General features: G+C 33.1%; 1 protein-coding gene across 15 annotated transcripts in view; it reads right to left on the bottom strand.

Annotated features, from left to right (window-relative positions):
- SLO2 (slowpoke 2) overlaps positions 1 to 24,696 on the bottom strand; it is a 228,574-nt gene that overhangs the window by 110,942 nt on the left and 92,936 nt on the right. For 10 of the 15 annotated variants that reach the window (XM_031982919.2, XM_076371617.1, XM_031982926.2 and 7 more), the window contains exon 2: positions 11,359 to 11,605. The exons of the other annotated variants lie outside the window; for them this stretch is intronic. In XM_031982919.2, the coding sequence (XP_031838779.1) occupies positions 11,359 to 11,605 (247 nt within the window). The remainder of the gene's footprint in view (positions 1 to 11,358; positions 11,606 to 24,696) is intronic. 15 annotated transcript variants of the gene reach the window in all.

Genomic DNA, 24,696 nt, shown 5'->3' with positions numbered 1-24,696 from the left:
GCTCGCAGGTACGTTCCGACTGATCCGCTCGAATCTGTTCGACTCATCTTCGCGCATCGGGATCTCTTTCTCTTCCACGATTCCACTTTCCGTTACAGCTCCCTGGAAGAAAATTACGGCACCCACTCTTAGCGGCGGAGTACCCCAACACCTCTCGCTGCCCGTCTACGCGATCAAGACCGACGCTTAGTTCGTCGAACGACCGCCGTTATCGGATAAAGGCAGCACCGTACGTTTCGACGCCGCTAGCCGCCGACCGCTGCCCCCTATACGCCGGAATCGACGGTGCTGCTACGTTTAGGTCTGATCATGCACTACCCTTATCCATTTTACGATAAAAGCATACCCTGCCTCGCTTTGGAACGCGGTCTTGTGTATGATCCTGGGAATGGCGGGAAAGCGGATTTAGGCTTGCCATGGAGGGCTGTAGTATTCAGATTTCTATAGTATGTTCGTCTTGAAGTCGTGCAAATATTATTGAGCAATTGGAATTGTTATTTATTTAGGCAATTTGTGGCTATTCGGATGTACTTGAGGAATTTAAGGATATGGATTGTATGGGTGGGCTTGGTGTGAGGAAATTTTTGAAAATAGTTATTTTTGAGAGGATAAGAATGTTTTGTTATAAGTTTATTTGAATTTAGAGGATGCTTGTTGTGAGGAATCGCATTATTGTTGATTAATAGTTATCTTGTGAATAATTAATATGGGGAACGAAAACGATGCGATGAGGAAAGTAGACTTTTAAGATATTTGTAGGTATATAGATTCAATATTAACTTGAATTAACATGGTTTCGATAAAAACGTAGTAAAAACATCCTCTGTTCCCCCTTTTATTGAAAATTTAATTCATAGAATTTTTGGTGTCATATACCATTGAATTTTACACGTGGAAATAATGTCATGATATAATTGATGTTTGAAAGAATCTAGGAATGATCATTTATCTAATCATGCGAATTGAACTTTTGAATGGATACGTTCGAAAATTTGATTTGAATGTACACAAATGTCTGTGTTTCAGTAAGCTGGAAGTACTTTTTCATTTAAAGTTGATCAATAATACTAAATTTTTAATTTATAAGTAAAGTAATCGGTTAAAGATATTTCCTAAATTAATATCTTTTTCAAAACAAATTTGAGATCCTTGCGTTAAATTAATGTTTGATTTCAAATATATACAGCTTAAATTGGAACCAAATGGATATTAATAATGTAGATATAATGTATATTATATACATTCAAACAGTCAGTAATTCTATAAATTATTCACCTTATCTCTGCATCGGGCTCTTGTTATTAACGGTTACGTTAATTTAAATTTCTCAATACCAACATCAAAAATAAAACAATGTTTATGATATACGCAACTATTATAAACATATCATTATATAGAAAGCGTTTAATGACTGATCGATCGCATTTACTAATTCGATACAGAAAATTATGTAAAAATTTTATTAGCTTTTTTCTTGAATAACTAAAAATATTCAATACACCGAAATGAAATTGGGCGCTTTATAAACGCAGTAATTGTTGAATACTGGATACTTTTAAAATCGATTCATTTACGAACACAAGAATAAGCTAAACTTGACACGCAGTACTGTGCCATTAACTAATCAATGAAAGTGTTGAAATGAATCATTGAAATAGGCGTTCAGGACGGTCCGCAATGAACTTTTTACTCTCATTTTCTCGCATTTCATCAACGAGAGAGATCGGGATAATAGGAACTAATCACGCAATGGACGAAGACGAGCAATTGAATTGCACCTGAAGTGAAATGTGCCACTGAGGACTATTTATATGCACAATAAACAACATTATTTACAGAGTATAATGATATAAAAACAGGGTTAATAAATCAATTTTATTGGCCAACCTTTCCACAGCTGAAGTGGCAGGAAAAAATGTGACAAAGTGTTGTTCAATTCTGCGATGAAATTAGTTCATCGCTTCACGTTTATTCGACTATCCTGTTCAAATGAACCCAGACACGTCCATTTAGAGACTTAATGCAATCCTATCTCAGTCCTTTGGCAATTAACTCTCGCTCTAGGGAAAGTAGGAAATTTACTGAAAGTGCGGTTAAAAAGTGGCATAAGCTAATTACAAGTCCTCCCTTTATCGAAAAAATTATGAAAATTTTAATCCTCGACCAGTAAATGTTTCAATATCGACGCTGTCGGTAAATGTAGTTTCGTTAAATCGAGCCATGGTTAAAGATCCGATACATTCGTTATCAATTACAGTAAGACCCTGTTTAACGTTACTTCAATTAACGCTGATTCGATTGTAATGTACTTATTACCTGAGTTCTAAGAAATATTCAAATATTACAAAACTTGTTGTAAGGCAATTTCTGTCATAGGACTAATGGCAATTGTTACATTTAACAGTAAAAGAGTTAGGTCATTTGCATGTATATGTATTATATACGTTTTTTAAGTTAATGTAAAAGTAACTTAAGTGTATAATAATGTCTGTAAATTATTATCTAGAAATATATATCAAATGTTAATCAGAACGTCACTGTACTCATGATAAGTCATAATTAGTATATCATTTTTTACCAAATGTTTTTTCAATTATACCAGAATATATTTAACAGCGTAGTCAGTAAAAAAAATATGTACTTTCAATAAGATTCATTGTTATACAGAATTACTGTTACCTGTTTAATTTACAAAATAAATTTCAGAATAGGTGTTACATAATTATATTTCATATCTGGAGCATAATTTGTTACTAATCTTCTTATGTTTCTCTCTTTGCACGATTTCGTGAATATTATATATTAAGTCTGAATTAACATTGCCTGCACGCAGCTTTTTGTAATTAAAAATGTAATTGCTTTCCAGGCTTCTTTCCGTACATTATACCTTTTTTAAGAAAATTAGTAAGTTAGTATGAGAACATTAAACGTTAAAAATCAGAACAACGAATACCTACAGGTGCAACGAAAACAAGTTAATATTGACGAAGAGTTAATTAAAATAATTAATACTTATTCCGCTTATATCTACATGTTCTTGAAATAAACTTAATTAATTATCGGAAAGTCATACGCATATATAATTGACATTCTATATTTATTAATATATACAGATTTCAGAATATAACGAATCGAGAATTATCGAAGGTAGATAAGTATGTAAGATACGTAATACAAATAAACATTTTGAACGGTAACAATATCTTTTGTCTTCATTTGATAAATATAGTAATATGTATAGTAATCAAGAATTGCTGTTTCGAAAGTTTTAATTTTTTAACGGATATGTCGTATCCTCTGATGTAACTCGTTATTGATTGTTGAAACGACATTCATAAGATAATCCGGTATTATGATACGTGGATGTACGGAAATAATCTCTCACATTCCTCTGTTACACTAGAATATCAGAAGCGAACATGCCACTCGTTTTAATTGAATTAAAAAGAGACTTTACCATTTTGAAAACATTTACTTTTCCGTGTATATCTATTAGAACATTTTATCTTCAATTGTTGAATTTCATCTACGATGGATATTTAACCAAATGGTGAGTTTCTCTACTTTGAACTCTTCCTTGATAAATGGAAGATAGTATCGTTTATCCGATTGAGCTATATTCCCATTTCCCACCCTATACGTGAAAGAGGATTTACAAAAGGGGTGCGTGAACGATTGGTTGACATGGGAGTGTTGTCAATCATTGACCTCGTTCCTTTTAATTTTTATGGGCTTCGTTAGAAAGCATTTTCGTTATTAAAAAGATAATTAACGACAAACGTCCTCTAAATATGGTAGATGACGCAGCATATTTGTCTTTACAGAACAGTGTTCTCCTTCCTAACATAAAGTTTCATGTTAATGTAATATACATTATTACGATGTACTTCATTGATAATTCAAGCAGGTTTAGAGGTTCAAACTGTATCTCTAAATCGGTAACCGTTCTTCATTAGCTCTTTATAGTCTCATAGTTCAGAATAAGAATATTGCAACAAATATATACTATTACCATAAAGAGCAAATTAAAAAACTAGTGTCATCATTATTTCCTCCTCCATATTCATTTAGTAAATAATTCTCATTTTCCTATGATTTACTTGAGAATTCGTTACTTTTTGCAACAATTTTCATTCATTATATAAAATAAGGATTACATTATTTGTATAGTCGTTATTAACAACGGAATAACTATCATATCACTGCTATAATGAGTTTCAATTACATTAGAACCCCCAAGAAAATACATTACCTTAGGGTTTTAAGTCGTTAATCATAATATTCGCCATACTAAATTAGACAGCTTGCTTCTGGCGCACTGCGTTAAATCGTTGAAGGTAACGGAGATAGAAAAATGGTTAAAATAAATGAAATACACCACGCAACTGTTAAATAGATACCTTCATTTTTAAAGAATCGATATTGTAGATTCTTTAAGTTATTTGTGCTTCTTTTAAACAAAATAAGTATCAGTGGTATTTTTCGTTACAGAAAAATAAGAAAGTAGAATATGTCTACATTATGAAGGGTATACCATATATCCAAATACATGTATGTTAAACGAATAATTTTTATTCGAAATTTAATTTAAAATAAAGTAGACTGCCTACTATTTACTGTTTGAAATAGTATTTTCCCTAGCATTGAACACACATTTGGAGATACGTTCATTTCTCCGCGATTTGAGTTCTCAACGCAAAGGCTTAGATTCTGACACATCAAGCTTAAGATTATCACTGTTCCCTGTAACTAACAATACAACACTTCCTTATCATTCTTCACAAACGAAACGCGTTGAAACTGTTGCACTGTACTTTGTAAATACTTGATCCATATTTCCATGAGTTTATAATGTGAATTGCTATTTATTAAAAAACGAGCAATGTGTTTAATAAATTTCACCTAAAACGAAACTTTGCACTTGCGACTTTTAGCTCTGAATCATAATAACAGGAATCTCCTACCAGAAATTGTCCAGAGGAATATAATTTCCATTTAATAACGGTCGTTACAATAGTTAACAGAATGTTGAAAATGATTAGTGATGCGAACAAAATGAAATCGCTCGTCACGAAGTTTTTATGCAATCAGCGAGACCTGTTATTCTATGTGTTCGACCGAAAGTCTGAGTTTATCACAGGGACGAATATTATGTTGCGTCTGGCACTTTTCGTCCCTGCGGGGTGCTTCGTTTCGACATCCGGCTATGTTCGTTCAGTTAAATTGCATTAACTCCGCAGAAGTTGAAAGTATTCTCGTAGGATTAATCGCAATTCCGCGCCTTTGGGGAAGTGAAAGAACTGTCTTTATTAAGGAAGCTTTTTTGAGCTGCGAGTGGGTGTAGCGTATTTTGATCCATTATAATGTAAAAGCCGAATAAAAGGAACGATTGCGAATGTCGAATAGAAAGGTAAGAAAATACTAGACTTCGTTCCAATATACGGACTTTTCCTGCCTCAGCTATCAATTACGAAGGCAAAAACCAACAATTATTTTAAAGAGGTATCCACTCGTTTTAGGCGAAATGTAATCTGATCATGTATCCACATTAATGATTAAAATGCAACTTCTGATTCGATTATGACCTATAACATAATTCTACATATAGAAAAAATTTTTGGTCATTTCTACTAGTAATTAGATTTTTAATTGCATCTTTAATGATGCTACGTGAATATAGAACAGCATCAAATTCGAGTAATATTATGTGATAAAATTTTCTGTTAAACTGTAAAACAGTTCGAAAGTTTAAAAGGAGCTTACGGAGATAAACTTCTATCTCGAGTATGAATACTTTTGACGTAAATAATTTTTATAAAGTTGAGAAACAATAGAAAGCTGATCATAATTCGCTGTTATTGCCCAGATATTTCACGGTTACTGCACTAAATGACAAGAATATGAAGAAATGGAAAGTAAACAAACATAACAAAAATCAACCAAAATTATGAGTATAAAGTCCTCGAATGACTTAGGAAACCATTTGTTTCCTGTTTGAAGTGGTATATTCCTGAATATTCCACCAGAACTCCATACTCTTTGGTCAGGAAGGAATTCCTGATCAAAAAGAGTATTTTTACGGTGCCTCTTCACTCTATCGATCTAGCACTGTGACTATTTTCTTTACTAAAAAGAAAAAACCAACTTCGTGGACGTCATTTGGGAACGGTAGACAAACTTGAAAAGACCGCGTTCGACCAACTGAAAGCACTTTCAGTTCACGATTTCGAGTACAGTTTCCTGAAGTAGGGACAACATGTCCGACGACATACAGTTTCTTAAAAGAACCATTTTGAAAAATATGAAAACGATCATTCACTGCCGTAATTTGAGAAATTGAATAATAAATAATCATTCGATAGTAACAGAATTATTTACTAACTGTAAACGCAAAATTGCGTATACAAATGACTGTTTTTAATTTTTAAATCCCCCTCTTAAAGTACAATCTCTTGAAACATTTTCTACATAGGCCATTCTTATAGACAACTGTTCAATTACTGTATGTTTTTATCAATAATCTCCGTCGAAAACGTATAAAATGTTGCTAGTTCCGTATCATCGCTTAACAGTGACATTCAATAATCCTAGTGGTGTTAATTTTGTTTTTTTTTACAATATCTAGTTTATACTTTCTAATTTAGACGTACTCAAAAGTTTAATAAACACTCCAAACTACTAGGATGTGGAATTAAACACTTGCGGTCAGGGCAATCGTAGTGCGTGAATTGCACAGTGACATTTACTAATGGAACAAAGGCACTCTGAGTACGCAGGGCTGTGGACACTTGCGAACGACAAATTGCAGTGCGTAATAAACATTGACACGTACCAAATGAACAATCGTAATGCACGTGAGTACGCAAATGCTTGAGTACGTGTTATTTCTAACGATAAATTCGTCTCTTAAAATAGATTTGATCGTTATAGTGAACGTGAAAGAATCGAAGAAACAGAAGAATCTGCTCGTTTTGGATTTGCTAGTGTATTCATTAGTCAAGCTATCTAATAAATTTAATTTTGGATGCAGGAATATTTTATGATGAACTGAAACTATGAACTTTAAAAGTTAACAATATATACCAAGTGAAGAAATAAAGGTTTCAATAAATGTATATTAATAAATCAATATTGTCAAGATTATAATTAATGTTTCGTTTTGATTAAAATGAATAACTTATTCGCTACGCTGACTCCATTTTTTAAATATAATTATAACATTTATACAAAAGTTCCAGAAGGTTCCGTATACTTGATAAATATGTGGAGCTCATTAGTGAGTTCTATCGATGCATCAAGTATTAAACTAATTAGAAGTAAAGTTAAACACATTAAACTTCTGTAGGTTACTACAAGAAAGTTTTAGAGTGACTTCAAGAAATCGTCTTCGGTTTGTTTCAATATTTTGATAGTAAGTTCACAAAATTTTGAAGTATCATGTTTACTTTGTAATGATGTATAAAAATAAACATTATTCATACAATATAAAATATACATAATTTATTCAATATGAGGTACCAGCTATTAACTCCTCCAAACTACCTTCACATTATACATTATAATATACCAAGAGTGTAAGTATTACGTTTTTTATAATTTATGAATACATGAAATATTTAAATAGAATAGTTATGCCACTTAGTAGATGTAAGATTATTCTTTATATTAGATGCAAAAGTGTCGATATTCCATCAAAAAACGGGCAATCGTATAAATGATTGCATGTCAGCACCCTTGCATTAAGTGTATCTCTATCAGAAAACTAATATACTACCACAATTTTATTCAAAATACATGTTATTACTGGTGGTACATTGAAGAACACTTCCTGTTGTTAGGTTAGCCAACTTAATTTAGCAGAAAAATCAAGTCTCAAGGGGTTAAGAGAAGATATTATCTCTCAGTCTCCCCACTATTAAAAGGCTGACGACAATACACTTCAAAGATCGCGTTCCCAAGTTTTGTGCGCACACAATTAATCTTAAAATGAAAACGTCTTTTGGAAAAATTCTGAGGAACGAATCCTTGCAACGATTGCGACGCGCGTTTACACTCGAGAATTAATGAAGCCTGCATTCATTTCGGGGAAGCCGTTTCGCCATCTAAGGGTTCCAGTGTGAAGCAGACCGCCATTTTAAGTTGTCCCATCTTGACCTCTGACCCTTCACACCTTTAAACTTTTCATCTTACGTGAACGTTGAGACAGGGGATAAAATCCTGTTCGTAAGTAAGCTGAAAGCGTCCGTAAAAATGGGAGCTTGAAAATTGCATGGCTGTCGCGTCGTCTTTCGCGGAGCAAGACGTTCGAGGGAAGAAAGCAACAGGCATAATTTATCGGAGGGAGATGACGTTTCTATTAGGAGATGGGAGACATTATCTGATGAATGAAGGGGAACAACTTGTCTCGAGTGTTATGCTTCGCTTAAGTGTGCTTGATAACAGGCATTAGAATGTCTTTGCGTAAACCATTAGTCTGCATGCTTGATACATAATTTACACAGGCTTAATCTTGCTGTTTGTATCTGATCATTGGACGATTCATGATAGCCGTTATGAATGTTAGAGGCGGAAGAAAGGAATTAGAGGCATTTACGATATTTCTTTGTAGGATTTTATTATTTCTGATTTCATTATCTCAGAAACTGTATGTGACTAGATCATTCTTTTTGGCAAATATTATAGAATCTTATGAGTTTTGAAAATTCTTTTCGTACTTCTAACGAGAACTAAATATTGGGAAAGGAAGTTTCAGTTTTTATATTCTGTGGTGTGTATTAATGTATTTGATTTAATACGTTTACGTTGTGGTGGAGGTAAAAATGCAGCAAAAATGTTTTATTTGTGAGTTGCGCGACGTTTAGATTTACGCTGATTGTGAGTCGTCCAGCGTGGACCCGTCCTTTTACCCGCTTTTTGAGTTCCACGCTGGAGACAATTGACGATCGATGAAAGATCGTCGCTGGTGGCTGGCAGACCGCCACAACGTATTCGATTGGGATTCATTTAAAATTATATTGCTGCAAACAATTTTTTTGAAGTGTTTAATACATTAACTGTAATTATTAGCTGAAACTTTGATTAGAGGCTTTGAATTTTTACTTACGGATGATATGCCATTATCTTAAGTGCAATCCTAAATTGCTTTACTAATGAACTGAATAAAATTTTGAATATCTTACTGTAAAACTTTATTATAAACTTAAAAAAAATATTATTATAAAAATGGTTATTAAAATAGGTATTTGAAATTCAATGTAAAGGGGTGAAAATTCAAATTTTTATTTACCTACAAGAGTGTAAAACTTTCCATTGTAAACTTCGTTTAATAAACTTCGAATTACAGATTCAAGAATCCATCCATCTATATGAAAATCACTGGTTAATGTATTCGCGAAAGGAAGGTCCATAAGGGAAATCGGACACGCAATCACTTATACACTCAAATGTTAATACTTCTATGCATATTAATATACCATTATCTTCTGAAATACGTTGTCTTCAGTACCTTTTTTAATTACACAATCAAGAGTCGCATACGTAAATAAATTTTGATGGTGCAATAAAATTTGTAACAAGAAAGATTGTACGGGTTGAAAAGATATTGATATCACATGTTTGCAGGAAAACAATTCTAATGGAAATTCAGAATATCAAATTAATATTTTATTCATTGTCACTGTCAACGATCAATTCAAAACAGGAATTCCGAAAATTAATTGGAAGGAAGATTTTAGACAGGCCTTTAATGGTTCGTATTGTCTGCTTGACAATTAAATAAGAATTATTTCATTCTTATTAAATAATAAGAAAAGTATCAGAGTTGATATTTTCCACCGATATTGTTCCTAAAGGGTTGAGAATTATTTACACGCTCGTATATGTACATACTATGTGAATTAATATGTATTATACAGTACACTTGTATGTTATTCATGACTCTCTGCAGTATCACATGCACACGCACGTTATTACGCCGTTGGCAAATGTCCACGTGTGTTGCACCAAGTTACTACGTTCACGAGTGTTGATTTTACATTCCGTGAGTTAGCTATAAATGGGACTTTTATTAAAATTTCGCGTATAGTGAAAGTAAAGAATGTACACTAGAATATGAGGATAAATGAAACTTAAGCGTTTGGAACCTTTGATGTTGAATGGTGATGTGAAACTGGAAGCATTCTTCGCATTCCTGGTCGAAGTGGTTCGAGCAAACAAACATTGACACGGTTTCGTATTTCTTCAAATCCGCTGTGATTGAAAAACCACTGATACATCTCTGTTTTCAAATGAATAAGTGTGTCATGTGGTATATATATTTTTTAAATTAAGTATATAAATATTATATAATTTTAAATTAATAATTATATATATATATACATGAATGACAGGAAAAATAAGATATAATATAAATATATAAATAAAAATATAAAAATTGTATAACTTCGATTTCGTAATTTCGAAGCTATCTTACTCCAAACTGCTAGTACATAAATTACAGGGTACTTGATAAAATGAAGAAGCTGATGAACTTGTTCATCTCACAAAATTACATTCCTTGCTGTTCTAACACGTATCTCTTTCTTTTTATCATAATCCTTACCTGCGTTTCGATATTATCTGAAAGTTGCTTCCAAAGTAGCAACTATTTCGTATTACGTGGATAAAGAGTTTTAATTATTTCCAGGTTGCTTTTATTTCAGATAATTAAATGACTAACTATATGTTTTAACCCAGTTACAATTTCATCATATTTTAATCATTGATATATAGAAAGAAAACATAAACGAAATGAAAATATTGCATGGAACTATACTGTCTGGAAATATTAATGTTCCCTCAACCCTTTCGCTACGAATTATTATTGCAGACATTAACAATGTAACGGAAACTATCGTTTTAAAGGTTCTACTGTTTATAAATTTGCATAAACATCCATGATCTACTCGTGTCTCATTGAAAAGTTCTTGACATTCACAATGTAAAACGTGGAAAAACATGGCGATTATAGTATGCGGTCAATATAACAACCCTGGGAGAGTCATATTGATCTTTATTTGGTTATTGAATAAGTATACACCCATCCCTCCATTTACGCGGAATATTAATAACATATGAATAACATATAAACATCATCTGTTTTCAAAATATTTCAAATCATTACATCTATAAAGGGCACTTCTTTCTTCGTTTTTACTTAGTTTTGGTTCAGTCAGCGAACAGTTGAGAATTCTTCTTTCCGTATCTCATAAAAGAACATCAAAACTTGCGTCGATCCAATAATTTACCGTGTAAAAAAGCAGCTTACGTAAAGAAGTACCGCATAAATGGAGGTGTATGCATGCAATAGAGGAATGTTACCTGGGTATTTGGAAGGCGATCTCATCGAGCGAATCACTCGGTTGCAAAGGAGCACGCTCGAAGAGCCTACTAGGGCCCCGATGGACCCTGTTGCAGCAGTGCATTGATCCGGCTGTTGGTTGCGATTGGTCCGAACAATTGGTCCCACGTTGGCCACCCTGATTCGTTCTTCCTTTCTGCCGCTTTTTTCGTACCTCCTCCGCCTGACGGCGCAGGTTGTGCAGTCGGAAGAAGTACATTGACATCTCTGTTCCAGAGGAGCGAGTACATTCGATCAGAGTGTCAGTCAAGAAGTTGCAGAACTATTTTAATTCTTTCAACTGCGAACGAATCATCTGTCGTAACGTTATGTTATCTTCGTAATACGGTAGAACTTCGATTATTCGGTGTAATTAATTGATTAATTAGGCGATTAATAGTCTAGATAAACAGTGATTCGAAAAAAATTTCTGCAATGTACATATATTCTCAGAATTTGATGGTATGTATTCTAAGATGTAATCTGGGAATTGTATTGTTGAGTTTGTGTATAACCAAGAGTCTGAACAATCTAGATCACGATAAATTAGTGACTTAGTTAATCGAGGTAGTACTGTATATAAGTAGTTTAGGTGAAATAGTGTTAACGAATTGGATAGTCTAATTGCGTCTTTTGAAGGCCTTAATGAAGAAAGTGAATGTTCAGATTTGATGAATATTAATATTTTATTATTAAATGTAATGGTGGAAGTCTTTTTATATACTTCGAAGATTTAATAACGTTATTCTTAATAATTTTGTATGTTATAATTTTTACATTTAAATGAAGCTTTCCGAAGATAATTTTCTACATTATTGTACAATAGAAGATACAGGGAGAAACATTTATTGAAGTATGTACACGAATATACATTTCCGCAACTGAAGTACCAGCTTAAATCGCAATTAACGATCATTTCTCTTTGCTACGTTTGTTTTCCTCAAGTGCAAGCAATTAAGTTTAACAAGCAATTTTATAGTACACAGTATAATATAATACATTCAGTATTTCAAGTACGTGTCGTCGCAAGAAAATACTTAACGAATTCAAAGCTGAATTAATTAAAAACGATCCTATGGATTTAAAATATTCATCACCAATAATTTGAAATCTCAAACAGTAAATACAGTCAGATCTGTTACCAATCTTCCTTGTTGTTCTCTCATAATAATTATTCTTCGCCTTGTTTCAACAACAAATGACTTTCCCACGTAAACCTAGATACGCTTTTAACTAATTACTTGATCAACGTTATGTTTTCGTATTAACAGTATATGGAAATGATTTCTCAATTCATTACGTCCTTGTATCAATGAAGATGATTCGTTCGCGAAGACAATTATCACACATATATATGTTGCACCATGCAACCATGCAGTGTAAGCATAATTACGAAGTATGTGATTCGTAATGCACAATAACAAAGGAGAAATGACAAAAGGGCGAAAACGTTAAAAACAGAGCAAATAATTAGGTTGAGAATGGGAGGAAAACGTGCACAATGTCGGACATTGTAAAATATTGACATGCTCTAATTACGCGAACATCTATCTGCAACGCACAAACGAACCAAGGGACTTGAAACTTTAACCTGGCGTTTCGTTGCAGCCCGAAGGTTGCATAGAAAATACAACACGATATTCTCCGCGTTGTAACCACGGCTCACCAAAATCCAAACTCCGGAACTCGAAGCTTGAAACTAACAGTTGAAATTTGATGTTCACTGCTGACACTTTGACGATATTCCGATTAGGTGAAGACCCTCAATCTTACCATTTGCCTTGCATAATCTAACTGGTTTACCACTGATGCATTTTGGACATTTATAAACTAAAGCATTCGCAAGAAACTTGAGTATTACTGGGTTGCAGGCAATTTCCCTGTTAACACGTTAACGCTGACGCTGTAGCACATATTTCTCTATGTCTAGCAGTTCTATTAACCCTTCGCATCCGAAAGTTTGTTTAACATGAATCGCTACACTAAATTAAATTTAATTGAACTATGCATTCGATATTTTATTCGGAAGCATTTTATTGTCTTTCACGTTACTTATTTGTAATATTTATTTATGCATTGTTATATAAATACCACATTAAAAAGTAAAACGAGTTAATGTAATAAAAAGCGTTTAAGATTCATCAGCGTGGAATATACTGGAATTATAATTTCCCTGAGTATCTATAAAAATATTCCACGACAGGGTAGAACATAACTCTTTATAAAACCTTCCACGTATATTTATTGAATCTCTTGCTTCACGAAGTTCCCTTACTTTTGAAACTTTGCACGCGTGGAGGTAAGAATAATATGAAATGCTGAAAGTTCCTGTTTTATTGACTCTCGTAGGATACTTCGTGAATTCGTTATCTTGTCCACGCAACGATCAATGCGAATGATGATGTGACGTAAAGATTTGGAAGCAGTCCATCCACAAAGTGTTCCATTGTCATTCAGAAGAGCATAATTATATCTAATATTAATCCTAATTTATCCTTACGTTTTTTATCTCCCCATTATCAAATAATGCAAAATTGGTTTCTAAATACGAAATTATTGTAAAATAGTAAATGTGATTGTATCACTTGTAGTTCTATCATTCAGTAGTTCAGTCACTGAATATAAATTAAAAACCATAAGCTTAATAAATGTATTGCTAAGAATCTTTCTTCTTTTATTTTAAGAAACCGGAAGATCTTTAAATTGAAGAGTGAGAAAGAATTTTTACACAGATTAACTGAATTCGTAAGTTGCGTGTAGAAATGTATCAAGAACAAAATATTTAAGAATGTCAATAAACACGTTCCTTTTTCTCATTTGGAACAATTGGCACCCCTAATAAGGTGTCACGATTGGTGCGATCGATTGTTCGACGAACGTTCCGCTAACGACAGTTAGAGTTCCTCGGAGATCATTGGCCAAGCTTTTCTCATTGCAGCCCTCCACGCCCGATATTCTTCGGTATTAACTGAGAATGGGGCTCCGTGCCTCGGATCATTTATCATCCAGCCAATCGTCATTCTAAGGCTGCCCCTTAACTTGTCAACAAATATGGGAGATTGTTCTCCTCTGTTTTCTTTATATCATTCATTATCCTTCTGTGATAACGTGCCAAAAATACTAAGCATGTAATTTATACTTTTTGTAAAAAGAAACAAATAAGGCAATTAGATTTAACGAAATTGGACAATTGGATGCTTACATTGGACAGTTCAGACAATTAGATGCAATATAAATTGAATGACGTTTAATTCAATTTTCATGCAAGTAAAGCTATATGCGAAAAAGTTTATTGTAAAATTTCAGTTCACTTTTATACGAAATATATTAGTTCTTCCTGAAGTCCGTAAGTATTGTATAAATTATTTAATATGTCGAAACACAATTTTGGGTAATATAAGCTGAACGTATAATTTGTTACTAAATTTTCAAATATAAAATGAGCTCTACTCAAATTAACGTTATAATGTACACTTTCAGACAGCCTAATTGCTCTTGAACTATTTCGAAGAATTTTTGTTGAACTTCAAAGGAAAGTTCAAGACTGCTGCTAAGGAAAGGTATAAGGTGGTGGTAGTGCTTTCGGTTGTTTCCAAGAGGTCTGTAACAAGTGAACAAAGAATCCAAAGACACAATAGATTTAGAGTATATTTAGGGCCAACTCTCTTGTATCATATATACGTCATCAATGCAACAAGCAGGGAAAGAGTACCTTCGAAAGAAGCAATAGTTAGGTGCACTCGATGTATGGCGTTGCAAGCAATTAAAAATGCAATTACAAAACTTTAAGAGGCAATCAAAGGCTTTGAGCAAAAAGTTTTAAAAAAATTTCAGTAATAAATAAGCGGCTCATATATCACATCAATCGAATAACATAAAATATAGTAATAATTGGATTCAGTTCGAAATATTCACACTAGACTTAGCACCGCCTGTATTTTAATCGTCACGCATGTGTACGCTTATGCTTCAACTGGGTTAGTGATTCATTTTCATGGCCGAGTATGAGGCGCGACAGGAAGGCACCGAATGGTAAACCTCTTGTGAAATCGAGTAGAGATGACTGACTGCAATCAGCCAGTACCTCTTCAGTATTACGCAATCTGAGCTAAATCGCCGGCGAAGCCACAAATTCGATGCTTCAAAGTCATCTGAAAGGACGCGCCCCAAGAATATTCCGCTGGACCATAGACGGTCAACGTTACAGCGAAGACGAGGGTCTCGTTCGAAGATAATCGCACTCGATGCTTGCCATACGGATAGCCACTCGATGCAGATGCAGGTTGCGTCAGGGATGAAACTTTGCGATAGTTCCAGGAGTTTCGAAGTATTCGAGTATCCTATAAATCCATATTCAAGTGGCTAATATTAAGCTCGTAACTACTGCTGGGGGAAAAGGTTTCTTGCTCCCCGTGCCGTACGAGAATTTTTCCTTTGAAAATTTCACGGTTTGAATTATTGACATGTCCGACGCTAGAAAACCCAACTTTCATATGAAATTTCGAAATGATTGGAAGAAACAGATGCTAACTTTCCCTGTGGAGCTTGATTTTAGTGAATAAATATTCTTGCTGGCGTTATTGATTAACATGTTACGGTAGAATTAATATAGTTAATGTAACAGTTTTTCCAATAAAGTGAAGACAACTTCTTTCTGATTCATTTTTCTCATGTTCTTCATAGAACTTTCTTTTCTTTCTCGTTGTTAAGAAACACTTACTCTTTACTATTTTTAAATATTCTTTCTATGTGCAGTTTTATTGAAAAACCACTTTTAAGTGATTGTTTAAGGAATATAAACGATGTAAATAATATTTTGAAGCATTTCTCATAAACGCTGTTTCTTTTTACCTTTTCCAAGTTGTTAAAGAAATTAGATGACGTTTGTATCAAGAGTGCAACAGTTTCGTTGTTCTTTTCGTTAATAAAAATCTATTCCTAAGCGTGATAAAGAAATTCTGTGCAATCCTGCGTTTCTTCTTTTCACGAGGCACTTAGGGGTTTTAAGTATTTGCATACATATTATGTATTTTACTTCAAAAAGGCTGAGTGTAACGAATTATCGAGACGTGATCTGAGCACGTTCTCTCGTGGGATGTTTTTTCTGGGAAAATACGCTAGCTCATGACATTTTTTAAGTGACTATATTTTCTCTTTTTGTGCATGGAATATAATAAAATATATATCAAGTATTTCTATATTATTTTGCCCAGCATTATTCTCTTATATTACCATTGTGACACTTTAGATCATGAGCGTCCTTACAGTGACAAATCTCCTAACGTACGTTGAAAATGATATATATTAACAGCTTCACGACCATAAACGAGATACCCTCGTGACAAAATATCATCTATACGACGCGACACCACAGACGAGTCACCCTGCGGTAAGATATCATTCGTACGATACCACGGACGTGATATTGCACATGTTTTTTTAATAAAATGACTTTCTAACTCGAACAAAGATCGATTTATAAAATATCGCAGTTCCAGACGGGTCAAAATGATTTATGAGATTTTTTCTTACAACATATATTCATTTATACATATAACAAGCACCTAGTTATTGTAGGTATTTTCTCAACTTTCGATAAAATGAAAAAATTATATTTGAATAATATGTATAATATTATATCATGCGAATCATGAAGATTAAGATTATCTTTATTTTCATATTTCATTAATTATAATTAACACGCAATAACTTCTATTCGAACAGACAATATTTCTATACTAATTTTTCTACATGTTTCTGAGTTCATAAATTTGTAATTCAAGCACATATTAAAAACCACTTAAAAATTATCTCTGCAAGTAAGAACTCTGTTAAAGAGCTTTCAAGTTTTGTGATGAAGTATAAAGATTTTCTCTCGGTTTTCGATATCATCGTAACATTAGTAATACTATACATGTTATATACTTGATGTAGCATTTTCAAATTTCTATTGCAAAATTTTATTTGCAGTTTGCACAATATCTGATACACTTCATCGGACACAATAATATCCTTTAAAAATACAAATATATTTTACAGTCTCAAAGCGAAATCTTAATGATTTTACGAAGTACATGGAAATACACTTTTCAGGTAAATTACTTCTAGGGCATTTTAAGTAGAGACAAGAGGATCCTCGAAGGAATTCAGTCAAAACCCTGTGCAATGAGAGCCTAGAGAGTCCATTCTCAGCAGCGTTCTGCAAACTCTAAATCAGTTTGTTTGCACTGAATAGAAGTTTCAACTTTATTTATTCTTACTATATAAGTGCTTGGTTTCGCAAATGATCGATTTCATTCGACTGAATGAAGTGCCACTATTCTGTTGTACGTGAACATATATCTTGATGGAATAAATTCGGACGAAACAACAACGACAATATACTACTAAATTATGAACTAGTAAAATTACTTCGTTTTCCATTTTATAAAATTGGACATTATTTATATGAACTATTCGAAAAATAATCATTAGAATAATACCTTATCTGGTTACATGTTATTAGAAATTATCGTATGTTAGTTAATTTGAACAATTAAATTATTTTGTTATTTAGAATTCGAATGAAATAATTCTTCCTTTTACCTTGTTATTTAATCAAATATTTCAATAACTTCTTACGTCAAATTATTTATTGTTTTATTTGAGCGAACAAAGGGAAGTAAAAATTCAAATAGTGAATAATTTGAAAATAATTTATTTAAACTATTTGTAAGGTAAAAATGATTAAGTACTTAAAATAAATCATTATTTTAAGTCAATATTTGTTATTTTAAATAAAATGTGTCCAATTTTGATAAAAATGTCTATTTAATATCATCATATAAAATGCAGTGCACAGTTTAAATTGTAAAATATTTACGTAAAGGATGTTTCGAATGCTATGAATCGATATTAGAAAATTATTTTATGTATTGTTGCATTAGAAAGTAAATTACTATTAAAAATGATAAATTTCTATTTGTCGTTACAAATAGTGTTAAAGAAAACGAGGTATATATGTTTGGACTTTTATTGATTTTTTTATACATTCAAATCGAAACTACAATCGCGTTTCTGAACAAATCTCTTTGAAATAATTTCGTAGCAGCGTTAATTCACTTTTCCGATTCGACTGTATTTCTCGATTTTCTCACAGTTTTATTGCGAAACGTCACTGCGTTGCACGTAAATCCAATTAAGTTCATATCGTTCCATTCTTTTACGATATACAAGATGAACCGAATGCTTTGAGTACCACTATTATTTTTATTATTAGGGAATTAAATAAAGAAATTTCTTATCGTACATCATGCGTGTTCGAAAAACTTCTTAAAAAGATTATGTTAAATTTGTTTGTTCTTTGATAAAATTATGTCCTTTATTGCATATTAACTGAATAATTTATATAAAAATCATACCATCAAGAAAAATCCATTGTCCAGATATTTTCCAAGGATAAAATAAATACTGTAGATTTTTATTCATATCTTTACATATCAATTTTCATTAAGAACCACATATACTTAAACATATTTGTAAAAATGAGACAAATATGAGTAGAAATTAATTTATAACATAATTGACATTATTAACTTCACGCTTACTCTATACATGAAATGTTTTCAAGTTCTGCGGTTTTGATTATCATCAACTTCAAAATTGCATTATATTCAAATTACATTAATTAATACTAGACCTAATACTGTTATGTTTTCGAAAAGTTCCACATCATCGGTTTGCATTATATTTGTCGTGCTAGAAGGCGATCTCTCCAAATTTGTAATAGGAGATTCGGTTCGAGCGCCTGGCGCGACACAGGACTGTTTTCTTTGAGAAGTGCTTAAAGTACGTGACCCGTTGGTGGACCATAAATTAAGTGTCCCATCGCTGGCTGCACTCAGTCACAGCCGGACCATCGCGTAGAATAGATCTTGTATTTTAAATCATATCTCAATAAGCGTACTCTTTATTTTCCTATAGCAATTTTACTGTCTCTGTCCTACTGCACCTCTGATACAAACCTCAAAATTATTACAATATTAAAACAACATTAATTATTACTAGATCTAATACTGTTATGTTTTCGAAAAGTTCTACATCATTAGTTTGCATTATATTAAAACCACATTAATTATTATTAGAACTGGTACTGTTATGTTTTCGAAAATTTTCACATCATCTGTTTAGGTTGTGACCGTTAAGATATCATGGGACAAGAGACAGGGGATGGACATATTCCCTTGCCGTAGGAGTGAGATCTGACTAAAAAGGTGGGAGGATACTACGCGAGCAGAATAAGCCGCCTAAATAGCCATCAGTCGTGGAAGAAAGTCAATTTCTCTAGCCTTGTGTAGTATATGTGCTCTTCATGGTGGTCACGAAGCAGCGGTTGCTTTGCCAGGACAAAGAATATTCGGCGATTAACTCAGCAACGATGGAACCAGGTCACTCAAAGACTATTATCCAACTTAATGATCGTACAATTTATTGCTAGGATTTGGCTACACACAGCGGAGACATCGTCTAAAATAAAATACCACTCGTAGTACTTTAATAATTGCAAATTCAAGTTACAATACAGCAACATTATGAATCTGTATTTACTTGTGTGAAAATATAAATAAAGTCTTACAATTAAATACAATTTAATGTAAGTGTTTTTTATCATTCAAATTATTTGTTATATTATTATATTGCAATAATATATTTTTATAGTACTAAACCAATAATGATTATAGAATATCTAAAACATATAAAATAAAAACATTGACGACTTTAAACTTTACTGATCTTAGAAATAGTTCTTCATTTTATTTAACAAATAATAAAACTACTAATACAATGCATAAAATTAGCATTAATATTTTTTTGTGATTTGGAAAGTAAACATTCGTGATGCTGTTACTTGTATCTTTGAGTGTAATGGTTAATTGTTTAAGTGGTAATATTGCGAAAGAAGGAACATTATTTATTCACAATGCATATGTCTGACAATTCGATTCTATAATAGACTATAGAAAATGTAAACCAAGATGAAATGGAAGCTTACAATAGGAATCGAACATCAGTGAACGTTTCATTTAACAAATTGGTAGTACCATCGATAAGAAACATAAATGGCAACTGTCAAGTTAGGTATTTAGCACGAGACGTTTCTCGTTCGAATATTGTAGTTCCTATTACTCATCCTCTGCTGAGAGTGATCTCTAAGATGGAGAATGTCTTTTACACGTGCCATTCCAATTACTCAGTTTCACGTTTTATGCAACTTTAATAAGACAGGTAGCAAACAGACGCTTAACGGCATATGGAATTTTGTGAACAATTCGAGAGCAGCATGTAATTTGTTTTTCAAGTGGCACTGCAATTTCTTTTGTCTGCCAAGGATCATACAGTGAAATGAAACTGTTTGAAGTTCTTAAAACGTTAGCAACGTGTAATATTTTTATCGGAAAGTACACACGCAGGAAGCTTGCAATTTATATCAGTAATTGGTAAACGTTAAAGAAGCAATCATAAAATGGACCGAGCACTGTACAGTTATAAACCTTCGTTTCTGCAGAATGAAGCAGACGAATGATAAGTAAAAGAAACAGTAAATACTTACAAAGAATGAGAGGGGGAGAGAGAGAGAGAGAAAGAGATAGGTATTTATTGGAGGAGCATTTAGATTGAAAACTTTGAAGTACTTTAGCAATCGTTTAACAGACTTTCGCCCCTCTATAATATTTCAGTGTTTACGATGGCTTGTAATCAATTGCAATAAGAAGATTAATGTGGAATAAAAATATTTATAATAATGTAGCATAAGAATTGTGATAGCAATCATTAATAATTATTCTTAACACCGTTTATCTTTGTTATGAAAGGGTAAATAATATTATATAAAACGGTCAAAATTATCGGACCAGTCAAATAAAATACATTTTATTCGTTCAAGATTGTATACGCTTACAGAAAATCAAAACACGTTATTAGCCTAGTTTGTTTTTGGTTTCGTAAAACCTGTTAGCTTTACGAAATTTTGAATGAAAATCATATTAAAAGGGCACGATCAGCAGGTGATCACGTTTTCCCAAGCTAACGTTTCATCGCGCTGGAAACTCGTTCAAGTACTTTCGGGCGTAAAGCTGTACATATTAGCGTATCTGTTGCGAGCCATTTAACCCTCTTCAGCCTTACGTACAGGTAGGAGATGCCGAGTGTTCCGACTCGAGACTTCGATTTACGTAATGAGCTTCTTACCATTCGTGGATGTTACTCGAGCCAATGCGTCTATAATTCGTAAAACCTGCTCTTACGTTTAATTCGCGCGAAACCCCTGTTCTAAATGAACATAAGCTAAATGTTAATTTACTACTACTTTATGACTCAATTTTATGACTATTTTGGGACTCGATTTTACGAATAACTATTTTATGACTCAATTTTATGAACAACTATTTTATGACTTAATTTTATGATTTAATTTTGTGACTATTTAATGATTTATTTTATGGTCACCGTTCATCTACGATCATCTATAATCGTGAAGGCAATAATTCAGGTAATTATATTGATAAAGACCTATTCAGTGCAAATACCTAAAAGAACAAAAACCTCCAACCACTTGAATTGGCATTATTCTCTAAATGTAAACGTATCCGTAATGGAATAACCCGATTATTAGTTCTAATAGCGTTGGTTCTGATAGCGTCACAGCTGGCAATGAGGGAGGGAGAAACTGAAGCAAGTATCGCAGCAAATCGGTTGCTTTATCTTTTGATAGGTTAAAATGTGGGTCATCTTACAAGTAACCAACGTAACTCGTATTCCATGATGCAAATTCTATTGTTCCGCGAAGTTTCAAACCCTTTGCCAGATTATCATATCGGAGATGCGAAACCTATCGAGGTACAGAGAGGAGAGAGTGAGAGAGGGTTGTCCTCATGTTTCCATTAAACTCCGCTGTTACAATTAGACGCAAGCACATTCTATAATTGAGATAGATGATACAGTACGGCAGCAGAGAAATAATGCATATTGTACAATACAGCCTGCAGCGTAGTTAAAACTTGAAAATCAACAATTGAATATAAAATTTAAATTATTTTGTTTTTGTTACATTAAAGGTTGTGCTGCTATATTTAAATGTCACTGAGCAGTTCAACATAATAGGTCGGAACATAAATTCGTTCGGATACATCGAACATTTCTTTTTGTGTTTATTAGCTTGTAGCAGTGAAATAACGATTTTATCCATCGTAGCTATGCGTATTTCGAATAAGTTATTATTAAATCCTTAAAATTGTAATATGTTCAAGTTTACAGTAGAATCGAACCGAACTGAGACTTGAATTTTTCATTTATTATAAGAAATTACTGGAGTTATTCTCGAAATACATCTTTATACCAGAAGTAATTAAAACGTCGAAAAATATTAAAAAGTCTTTGTAGTTGCAAAGTCCAAACAGCTGAATGACGTGCAAGCTAAGCAGAAGCCGAGAGGAAACTGTGCCGCTTGTTTGCAGTCCAGGTAATTCATGCACACTCTACTGCTTCGTCCACGTCATGTTGACATTCTGAAATATTGACGTTCCTTTTCTGGATGAATTAAATATCTCAGAGCTGAACTCAATTATTAATTTGTCAGTTTCTGATAGATCGTTGAGTACGGATCACAAGTAGTCAAATCATCGACTTTCGCTGTTCACAATGTGAAAATTGATAGTATCAATACAAAACATCCTTATTACCGTCTTATGCGAGGTAATATAAAATTACTTCAAACCAAATAATCATAGTTTCACAATAAACGTTTCGCAGCTATGTTTCCTCCGTTAAAAACTACAATCTCGCTATGAAATCAGTAAATATGACAGAAGAAAATTTGAAAATTGCAAGCAATCTCATGAAACGTCATGTCTTTTACGATAATAGGATGCTGTTACAGTAGCAGCTATTCCATTTTTCCTGAAACAGTGAGAACACAGAGTTTTCGGGGTGCGAACATTCGCGGTGATGCGTCAGGAAGCGTCTCAAGATTTACGATGGGGGAATCTGGGAGATTCTCTGCAGCGATTTAGTGTCTGGATAAGTCGAAACGAACGAGTCTTGTTGGAAAAGTGACTACGACTGAAAGTGGCTGCAGAAAGGTTGCAGGGAACCTGATGGTTTCCATGTCGCAATGCAGGGACCTAGTCATTAACTACATAACCTCTACCAACTGGCTCTCGGACATTAACCCTTACACGCAACGCCGGTGTTCTCGCGTGTATGAGAATTCGCATGGCGGCTATCGTCCACGTTTCGACTCGCGAGAAATGTTCTCTTTCAACCGTGCATCTGAATATTTCAAACACGCTCACTGGCAAAAGTTCTGAAACAACGCATTTAATCAGGGATCATTTTAATTTGCATTTATCGTGCTCGCAATTACTGTTCGAATTAAATTCACTATTAAATTTATCTCTTTTACCACCTGTTAAAGTTCGTACCTTTTACTTCTTGCTTTTAAGATAACGATCTTTTATTGTCTTTAAACAGTTGTTTCGACATTTTTCGAGTCTATTTTAGTGTCTTGGAATTTGATCATGATACATAATTGTTTGTATTTCAAGGAAAACTAGAATCTCTGAAATCATTTATGAGATGATGAACTGAACTATACATAATTTATGTTTCTCGTCTGATCAGTCCAATCTTATTTTCCAACGTTTATGAACCAATATCCTCTTCGCAGGCGCATCTTTATTAGTTAACTATAGAAATAAGTTAATAATATAATCAATGCTTCAAAAGTTCTTTAGTGTTGAAGATGGAAGGAAGTTAGTTTCATAATATAGTGTGCATATAAACAATATTAAAAATTAATCAAGCGATTATCTTAAAACGAGAAAAAAGACCATTCAAATAATTTTCTATTGAAACTAGTTCACACTATTCAAACAGTGTAAACATTTCATATTTGACATCAATGACGGAAATATCAACAGCTGCCTGGAAATGCTTTGTCAGTGAACACGATTTTAAACGCGTATAAAAAATCGTTTAACAACTTGTTGCAAATATTGAAACATATTTAATAGACCAATGGACGGAGTTCTCGGAACTCCGCGAATATGACAGGTCTCAAGCGCAGTGACGAAGTGCAAATGTAGTAGTATCTATACAGGATTTACTGTTATTACACGCGTATATTCCCGCGTGCACGAGTTCCAATATAAACGAATCACCCTGTACGTTTGAATGTCATCGACAGTCAAATCGAAGATTTGAAAGTCTTCCCATATCTCGAACATGTTTCGAACATCAAGTCTTTTCAGGAAGCTTTAGTACTGCGCTGTTGCATGAATGAA

This window comes from Nomia melanderi, chromosome 10, assembly GCF_051020985.1.
Source record: "Nomia melanderi isolate GNS246 chromosome 10, iyNomMela1, whole genome shotgun sequence".
Taxonomy (NCBI): domain Eukaryota; kingdom Metazoa; phylum Arthropoda; class Insecta; order Hymenoptera; family Halictidae; genus Nomia; species Nomia melanderi.
The sequence above is the reverse complement of the archived record's forward strand: the minus strand, read 5'-3'. Positions and strand labels throughout refer to the sequence as shown.